The sequence below is a fragment of the Mobula hypostoma genome, chromosome 27, assembly GCF_963921235.1.
Source record: "Mobula hypostoma chromosome 27, sMobHyp1.1, whole genome shotgun sequence".
Lineage (NCBI taxonomy): Eukaryota > Metazoa > Chordata > Chondrichthyes > Myliobatiformes > Myliobatidae > Mobula > Mobula hypostoma.
The window spans coordinates 3,842,321-3,851,972 of NC_086123.1; the positions used below are offsets into that span (position 1 = coordinate 3,842,321).

A 9,652-nucleotide genomic window follows, 5' to 3' on the forward strand; every position below is an offset into this window, starting at 1 on the left:
TTTTGGCCGGCTTGAAAAATGGTTCGATTTTTAGTCAGAAAACGACCTCATCCAGAGGAATCAGTGGTGTCTCAGCCTGAGCCTGTCATAATGGAAAGTGACATGCAGAAAGTAGTAAGTGAGGATGAGGATGACAGCAGTTCATCAAAGGAGTGTGAGGGTGAAGTAGAGGAACAAGAAATGGAGCGGGATTCAGAAGAGAACGTGGATGAAGCTGCTCTTAGTGCTAGTGGGAATACTGTTAGTGATGTCAGCCAGCATTGAAAAAGTACCTTTTGCTGCTCGCAACAGTTTGGCAATCAGCAAAGCAGTTTTATTCATGGCTGGTTTGACTGGCTGGAATATTCGATCACGAAAGATACTACGTTCTGCTTTGCATGCAGGCATTTCCTGTGTGGAGGACATGGGTTCCATTCCGAGTCTACCTTCACTGTCACCAGTTACCGCAACTGGCGGAAAGCTACAACAGCTTTCATAACCCACCATGTAAGTGCAGCTCATAAGTTTGCTATGGAGGCATGGGCCGAATTCAGATTGAGAAAACAAGATGGTTCAAGATCGGGAAATATGCTTGACAAAGGACATGCAAAGATTGCCCAAGAAAATTGTGAGTATATGAGAGCAGTAGTTGAGTCTCTACGCTATACTGCGTGCCAAAGCATTGCTCAGCAAGGACACTGGGAGGATGATGGATCTGGCAATAGGGGAAACTTTGTTGAGTTGCTCAGTGTAATTGGGAAGTTTGATGAGACTGTAGCTAAAAAAAAGAGGACAATCCTGGAAATGCAAAAAAAAACACCCATCACGATATCCAAAATGAAATTATGGGAATTATGGCAGATATGGTCAAATGTCAAATAAGTGCAGAAATCAAGGAGGCTGGACATTTTGCCATCATGGTGGATGAAAGTAAAGACTTGAGTAAAGGAGCAAATATCAGTGGTGGCGCGGTATTTGAATATCGAAACAGCGCTTGAAGAATTCTTGCACTTCACTCCAGCAGAAGGGTTGGACGCAGAGTCACTTGTTAAAAGCATTGAACAGACACTCGCCCGGCCATGTCTGGGTCAGTGTAGGTCCTCATGCGAACGGAGTTTCTCTTGCCTCAGACGCGTCAAAAACTACTTCAGGAATAGCAGCACCGATGCTCGGAACAGCAACTTGGCTCTGTTGGCCACAAACAGCCAGAGGACCAGGCACTTGACATCCAGAAATCACTGATTCTTTCGCCACCGATCACAAGAACAGACGGATTGTGCTTCTCTGAAAACATCAATGGTAAGTGCAGTTGATTTTTTAAAAAATTTGGGCCAAGACTAATGCTGATTATTATTATTATTTTGTGGTGGCTACCCCATAGTCCTTATGTTTCCTGCAAATCCTAAAATATTACATTTACTGCTGTTAAGCCTCCTGGTCTTGCTTAGACTTCCAAGCGGTGATTCTGTTGATTTTTGTTTAAATTCAATAGCCGAATTAATTGAGGTATTGCATGCTCAGAGTACGATTTGTCCAACGCCTGGTAAAGCCCTGCATCTGTTGTTTGCCTTACTTGACTTTAATAATGGTGTATCTTTTGGCATTGCTGTCTATGTAATGCGAATAGCAGTGGATTCGTGTTGTGTTTTTCAGTTGAAAAGCACGCATTTGACACTGATTGCGGGATTGGTGCGTGATTCACGTTGTCCGCTGTTGCTCGGATGCTCTGTTTGTTTTTTTGTTTATACTCTGTGTAGCCCAGGTTGTCTCCGATGCCGTTGACACTGTAACAGTTCACTTCTATATTAGATCTATCAATTGCTGTTGCTTGTGAATCAACAGAGGCATTTATAATAGGCACATATTGCTTGAAACTGACTTTTTAACGCCACCCATCTGGCCTTGCGTATACATATTACTGTACCATACAGTGCATCCCTCAGCACCATCACCGAATCATTTTGCCCCTCCGTAGCACCAGCAAGAAAAAATCTCTGTTGCCGCCACTGGTGGCATCACAGGTAGATAGGGTCATAAAAAAAGACTTCATAAATCAAAGTGCTGAGTACAGGAGATGGGATGTTATGTTGAAGTTGTGTAAGACATTGGTGAGGCCTAATTTGGAGTATTGTGTGCAGTTTTGGTCGCCTATCTGCAAGAAAGACGTAAATATGGTTGAAAGAGTACAGAGAAAATTTACAAGGATATAGCCGGGTCTGCAGGACCGGTGTTACAAAGAACGAATGAATAGGTTAGGACTTTATTCCTTGGGACATAGAAGATTAAGAAGAGATTTCATAGACCAGCGGTCCCCAACCACCGGGCCGCGGACCGTTGCCGGGCCGCAAAGCATGTGCTACCGGGCTGCGAGGAAACGATATACTTTGGCGATATGAGTCAGCTGCACCTTTCCTCATTCCCTGTCACGCCCACTGTTGAGCTTGAACGCATGCGAGGTCATTACCTGCACGTCATCCATGTCAGCGCGGGAGGGAGATCAACTCCTCGAGCTTGCAAATGACAGCGGGCTGAAAAGTATGTTTGACATAACATCTCTGCCGGTATTCTGGATCAAAGTCAAGGCTGAATATCCTGAGATAGCCACGAAAGCACTGAAAACGTTGCTTCCATTTCCAACATATCTCTGCGAAGCAGAGTTTTCTGCAATGAATGCAACGAAAACTAAATTGAGAAATAGACTGGACGTAAGGAACCCCCTTCGGGTATCTTCCTTCACTCCTGACGAAGGGTCTCGGCCTGAAACGTCGACTGCGCCTCTTCCTATAGATGCTGCTTGGCCTGCTGTGTTCACCAGCAACTTTGATGTATGTTGCTTGAATTTCCAGCATCTGCAGAATTCCTGTTGTTTGCCCTTCGAGTATTGCTGTCTCCCATCACCCCTCGATGGGACCGTCTTGTTGCAGGAAAACAAGCCCAGGGCTCCCACTGATTCAGCGATATTGGTGTGTTGCAATTATTTTATATGTTCATACGGGGAAAATACGTGCTGTGTGTTTAATATCCAAACGTCACTTAAAATGTTATGATGCTATTGACTTATAAGTGACTTATATAACCATATAACAATTGCAGCACGGAAACAGGCGATCTTGGCCCTTCCAGTCCGTGCCAAACGCAACTGTCACCTAGTCCCACTGACCTGCACTCAGCCCATAACCCTCCATTCCTTTCCTGTCCATATACCTATCCAATTCTTCTTCAAATGATAATATCGAACCTGCTTCTGCCACTTATACTGGAAGTTCGTTCAACACTTACTTCAAGCTCCCCTGTCTTCCCCTGATAATTGACTTATCACTATATTCATGCGAGGAAAATATGAGCTGTGTGTTTAATATTAAATTTGTTAGATAAACCCTTTTAGAAATGAAATTGAGTGTATTAGCCACTTATCACCTATATGCCGGTCATGATTAACATCAACTCCCCCCCCCCCAAACAGAATTGGCAAAAATGATTTGCAGGGATAAAAATCGGCAGGTATGGTGCCCGTGCAAAGCTCCATGGTCATTGTAATCTATTCTGTGTAAACACAACGTATTTGACTGCTACTCTTGTCCGTTGACAACCCTACTGCACCCCCGCACCCCCCCCCCCGCCCTGGGTCGGCCGGTCCAAGAATATTGTCAATATTAAACCAGTCCGCAGTGCAAAAAAGGTTGGGGACCCCTATAAATAGATGTATACAAAATAATGAGGGGTAAATGCAAGAAGGCTTTTTCCACTGAGGTTGGGTGGGACTACAATGAAAAGGTCATGAGTTATGGGTGAAGGGTGAACATGAGGGAAACTTCTTCACTCAGAGGGCAGTGAGTGCGGAATGAGCTGCATGCAAGCTCTATTTCAATGTTTAAGAGAAGTTTGGATAGGTACATGGATGATAGGGGTTTGGAGGGCTATGGTCCAGGTGCAGGTTGATGCGAGTAGACATTTTGAATGGTTTGGCATAGACTAGATGGGCTGAAAGGCCTGTTTCTGAGCTGTACATTTCTATGACTCTCACTTCAAATTGACATTAGTAGTACGTTTACCCCTCAAGAGCATGTCGGGAAAAGAGGGTTTTACCGGAAGCATCAGTCACCAAAATGTCATGCAGACACTTCAACAAGCACAATAGGACACTTATAGAATAATCATAGAATAGTTACAGCTCAGAAGGACGTTCAGTCCATCATATCCATACTGACTTTCAACAGGGAAGCATAAATAGCATTTCACCAGCCTCTTCCCTTCAGCCGTGAAATTTTTCCACATTATAATTCCCTTTTGGTGTCGGGAGATCATAGTAAAGTTTACAAAGGTAGGTGGGGGATAGGTGGTGAGAGGGAAGCAGGGAGTTTGCAGAAGGACTGGATAAGTTGGGAGAATGAGTCAAGAAATAGCAGATGGAATACAGTGCAAGGGAAGGGTGTGTTCATGCACTTTGTAAGATTAATCCTGGGAATGAAGGGGTCAATGTATGAGGAACGTTTGATGGATCTAGGCCTGTACTTGTGGAGCTTAGAAGGATGGTGATGGTGGATTGGGGAGAAATCTAATTGAAATATACCAGAATTGAAAGCCCTAGGTAGAGTGGAGGTGAAGAAGACATTTCCTATTGTGGGAGAGTTCAAGACCAGAGGACACAGACTCAGAATAGAGGGGTGTCCTTTTAGAACAGAGATGAGGGGGAATGTAGAGAGAAGGTTTAGCCTGAGAGTAGTGAATCTATGGAATTCATTGCCACAGATGTCTGTGGAGGCCAAGTTTTGGGGTATATTTTAAGAGGAGGTTAATCAGTTCTTGATTAGTAAAGGTTTCAAAGGTTGTCATTTTTAGAGTGTTTGATGGCTCTGGGCCTGCATTCCCTAGGATCCAGAAGAATGAGGGGTGACCTCATTGAAACCTATTGAATGGTGAAAGACCTTGATAGAGTGGATGTGAAGAGGACATTTCCTATCGTGGGAGAGTTTAAGACCAGAGGACACAGGCTCAGAATAGAGGGGTGTCCTTTTAGAACAGAGATGAGAAGGAATTTCTTTAGTCAGACAGTGGTAAATCTGTGGAATTCTTTGCCACAAGCAGTTGTGGAGGCCAGGTCTTTACATATATTCAAGGCAGAGGTTGATAGATTCTTGATCGGTCAGGGCATGGAGGGATACAGGGAGAAGGCAGCAGCCTGGGGCTGAGAGGAAAATTGGATCAGCCGTGGTGAAATGGTTATTACTCGTGTTTCTATTTATTTTGTTTCTTTTTATTTTGTACTATATGAAAGAATTGTAAAGAAAAATCTGCATTTTCTAGAAATCTAAAATAAAACCAGAAATGATCAAAATATGCAGCAGGTCAGACAGAGTTTGTAGAGAGATAGGCAGTGTGAATGCTAACAGAGTTGACACTTATAAACCAGCTTCTAAAGTCTCTGAGACTATTATAACATCGAGACATATCTTTCAATGATCTGCGAAAGGTTATTGCTAGCACTTTTTTTTTGCAGTAAATAACCAAACTGGGTTAGGTACCTGTGCAACTTGTTTTGTGCTGTCCATTATTTAGCAGGAGCTTCCACTAAGATGCCAATGTTCCCATTAATCCCAACCTCAATGGAATCATAAGTCTTGTGCTAGAGTACAGTCTTCATGGCCAGTGATTCAAACAGACGTACAGTATGTAAGTTGAGCTCAGCAAAAGCCTGTCTATTCACGTTAATCTTTTGCTTTCAATACTGAACTTTCACACAAAGAAACCTACCAACTTTCTTCCAGTGTGTCTTACAGTCTGACGCCAAACCAATATATCAAAAGTCACAACTCAGGTCACTAGGCTTCCTTACATTTGGTTATTCGCTATGCAACAACTTGCATTAATATATTGCCTTCGACTTAGTTAACACATCTAAATATTTCCAATGTGATATGCTGTTATTTCATTCCTGAAATTTCAGGCTTATTTTCAAAGTCATCAGCAAAAATGTAACATTGCACTGTTTCAAGTTATTTTCCTCAAAACGCAGATTCTTTTATTCGAGAGTCATTAAGGACGTGACATCATGAAGAGCCCAAACCAGAATTGACCAGCAAGTTAGTAGAAATCTGCCTTGAATGGAAAAGTAAATCAGAAAGTAGCAAATATTTATATTCAGATACATTCGCGGCTGATTAAAATCCCTGGCTTCACAGAGCTGTGATCAGTGGCTGATTCACATTGCGCCTATTTCCAATCGGGATTTTATTCAACTAAATACTAGATGCAACTTCAGCTGAAGGAAGGTACATTTCAGATCTTACCAACTTGCTCAGCATTTGTGGTGTCCAAGTCTTCAGTCTGTAAGTTACTTTAGCGGTAGCTGGATTCTCCCAATTACTTCCAAAAATACTCAATAGAAAATGGACAAATGAGTCCAGATGTAACTATTCACGTGCAATTAATTTATGGTAACTTTGTACACCAGAGATGTCAACGGATTGATGAAGTTCACTATTGCTCTGGAGTTTTAAACTGTCTGTTGTCAGAAAGCCAACATCATTAATCACTGACAGACCACCTTTACAAACAAGCCAACAAAAACTGAACTCAAAGCAATACCTAACTCCAGGAATTCAAGGAAATGAAGGTGTATGAAATGTGCCACTGATAGTGACGACTGACCTGGAAAATCCAAATGACCTTTATGTCATGAAATCAGCCAAGCCACATCCTTATAGTTGGCATTAATGCGATAAAGGGTAAATACTAGTAACTGGTGGAATGCTCTCATTGTCTGAAGAATGAGCAAGTGATTTAAACGGTATTCACGGAGCATAAGAATGTTATTTCTCATTCCTTCCATACATATATTTTACTATTAGCGTTTATCATCATTCATTGATAGAAAGCACAACACTTCTCAAATCTCCACTGTCACTCATTGACAGAAAACCCATAGCAGCCTCCAACGTCCCACTCTTCCCACATGTTTCTGAAAATATGAAGATCCAAGGACATTTGTCGCAGTGTCTACAGAACAGAACAGTTAAACACTAGACATAAGTTGTACGAATAGAATTAGGCCATTTGGCCCATCGAATCTGCTCCACAATTCACCTTTTCTTTGAGTAAGGATATTGATTTACCTGTCATTCTGACAACGGCAGATGAACCAAGCATCCTCATTCAAGCAAAGGGTGGTTTACCTGTTCCATAAGGACAAAGCAACAGATCAGTAGCAGCTTATTATTGGCACATATACCAAGATGCCGGTGGTGTCGTGGCATCTGCACCCAAGTGGTCCCGGGGTTCGAATCCAGCCGGCTCCTTTCACAGGCTGGGTTGACAGCATTCAGCTGGCAGCTCAGTCTCAGAAAACAGGCAGTCGCTAAAGAAATGGCAAGGTTGCCATGGAGGTGCAGGAAGATATTTATTATTATTACATAGTGAAAAGCTTCAGTTTGCATGCTGTCCAATCAGATCCTACCATATAAACGAGTATCGAGGACTGGTGAGGGGCCTCAGCTCCAAACGTCGACTGATTATTCTTCTCCATAGACGCTGCCTGGCCTGCTGAGTTCCTCCAGTATTTTGTGTGTGTTGCTTTGCCTGTCATGTGTGTGGTATATGTGTGTGCAAAGTAGACAATTGGTACTACCAGTCTTTGTGGAGTACTGATTGATGCTTTCTCCAAACCAGCTAGTGTTTACTTGTTAATTACACATAGCAACCTGGCATTTGGCTGGAGGGAGGGATCTTCCACTTGCTTCATTGGCCATGAAACCTTAAACTTTAAAGTGTCCTTAAAGCCTGTATGATTGTACTCTATGTGTTTAACCCCTGAGATAAAGACGCATTGTGTGTTTTGAATTTATTTTAATTGGGTGAATCTTTCCTGAGTTTCAAGAATATGCTTTGGCAGCTTCTGAGACCCTATGGTTCAGAGAGGAAGTGGGAGTGAGAGAGACAACAAAGAGAGAAAAAGGGGTTGTAAATCCAAAATAAAAATTCATTGTCTATGTTCTCACTCTCTAACTACTCCCCTTCACCCATTAACAGGATAACTTTTTGTAACTTATTCTCAGGCTCATCCCATTAGGGACATAACCCTTCTCCACTGACCCTGCAGCTTAACAAGCTTCTTTTCTCATGGGAGGGGCTTTGACCTGAAATATTATCTTTGTTACTCCTCCCCCAGATGTGGCCCAGCCTGCTAAGAATTTCCAACATTTTAGATTTGAGTAAAGTGAGTGAGTGTTAATTAACTCTGAGAGAGGTGTTGAATTTAACTCCACCTACTGTGGAATCAGCTCTGACTGGAAAAATTACTTGCTATTTTATCTGTAATTACATTGCAGGGATTTTGAAGAAGTTCCTGCGTAGAATCATCTTTTTAATAATGTTCTTCCTTTCTTTTGTGAGATATCTGAATTAATGTTGGTGGAATTTAGAACTTCAATTCCACAATAACACATTTTGGCTTAATAAAGAGAAAGACAGAAGGATTTCCAATATGAGTCACCAGTACAGTACTTCTCCACAATCATTACTGCACTGTTCTCCGTAGCGAAAATCTCACGCAAGTGCCATCGGCAGAAAATCTCACGCAAGAGCCGTCGGCAAAAACACGGTGCAAGCGCTCTCCAGTAACCTTTAAACTATGAAGCTGCCAAATCATACCAAATAACACGTAAAAATACACAGCCTATATAAAGTAGAAATAATGTACGTACAGTGTAGTATCACTTACGGGAATCGGGAAGACAGCGCAGAGCACACTGATGATGGTGTGTTAGACTGAGTCGTAGCAGGCTGGGGTGGTGCAGTGGCCCCCACCCTCCGGGCCACCACCGATACTGTTCCACAAAGCACGCAGGGGTGCAGCGGTAGACGAGAGGCACACAGCACATCTTTAAGAAAAAAGCCAAAACAAACATGCTAATTAATTAGGTGCCGCCCAGCACGTAATTGTCGGCCCAGATCAGTGACGATCGTGTCGTCTCTGATCTGGGTCGACAATTATGTGTCGGGCGGCACCTAATTAATTAGCATGTTTATTTCGGCTTTTTTCTTAAAGGTGTGATGTGTACCCTTGCATTCTCCACGAACCGGTATCTGTCCGTGGCCTGGGTGTTGGGGTGCTGGGACACTGGGGTGTCATCTCGTCATCGTCTGTTTCCATTAGGGCAGGCAGCTCATCTTCTATCTCTGCCTACCTCGATGTCGAAGGTCGAGGTTCGTCGTCTGCTGTGGCTGATGTGAAAGGCTTGCTTGACTGCTGAGCCTTGTGCATTTTTCTATCACACAGTTCTTTGCAAGGACTCAAACCATCTTGCAAATATCCCCTAAACCTACGTACCCTTTCAAAATTAAAGTTGTACTTTATCAATGCAGCGAAAATCTCATGCAGTTGCTTCACGTTCACTTCGCTACTGCATTCGGTTTCGATTGGTATCCTTTTTTCTTCCAATTGCATCAGCTCTTCATCTATCAGATCTTGGTCATGGGATATCTCTTCAACATCATATTCATCAGCTTCCACAAGCCAAACTCACTTTGTCCTTACTTCGTTCACCATGATCGAAACGCTTAATTATGTCTAGTTTTACGCTGTGTAACACCCTTAGGAGCTCTTTTAGGCTTTTCCGATACCATAGAACTCATCTTGCAAATGACTGCTCACAGGCATGTGATTAAGCAAGGCCAG

The 9,652-nt window shown here is 42.8% G+C and overlaps 1 protein-coding gene across 2 annotated transcripts in view; it reads right to left on the bottom strand.

The window, feature by feature from the left end:
* Positions 1-6,461, bottom strand: part of LOC134338513 (solute carrier family 2, facilitated glucose transporter member 11-like) — a 41,695-nt gene extending 35,234 nt beyond the window's left edge. For both annotated transcript variants that reach the window (XR_010016237.1, XM_063034389.1), the window contains exon 1: positions 6,267-6,461. Coding sequence is in view for 1 of the 2 variants with exons in the window: in XM_063034389.1 (XP_062890459.1) it covers positions 6,267-6,281 (15 nt within the window). In the remaining variant the exon portion in view is untranslated. The remainder of the gene's footprint in view (positions 1-6,266) is intronic.
* Between the last annotated feature and the right edge of the window lie 3,191 nt (positions 6,462-9,652).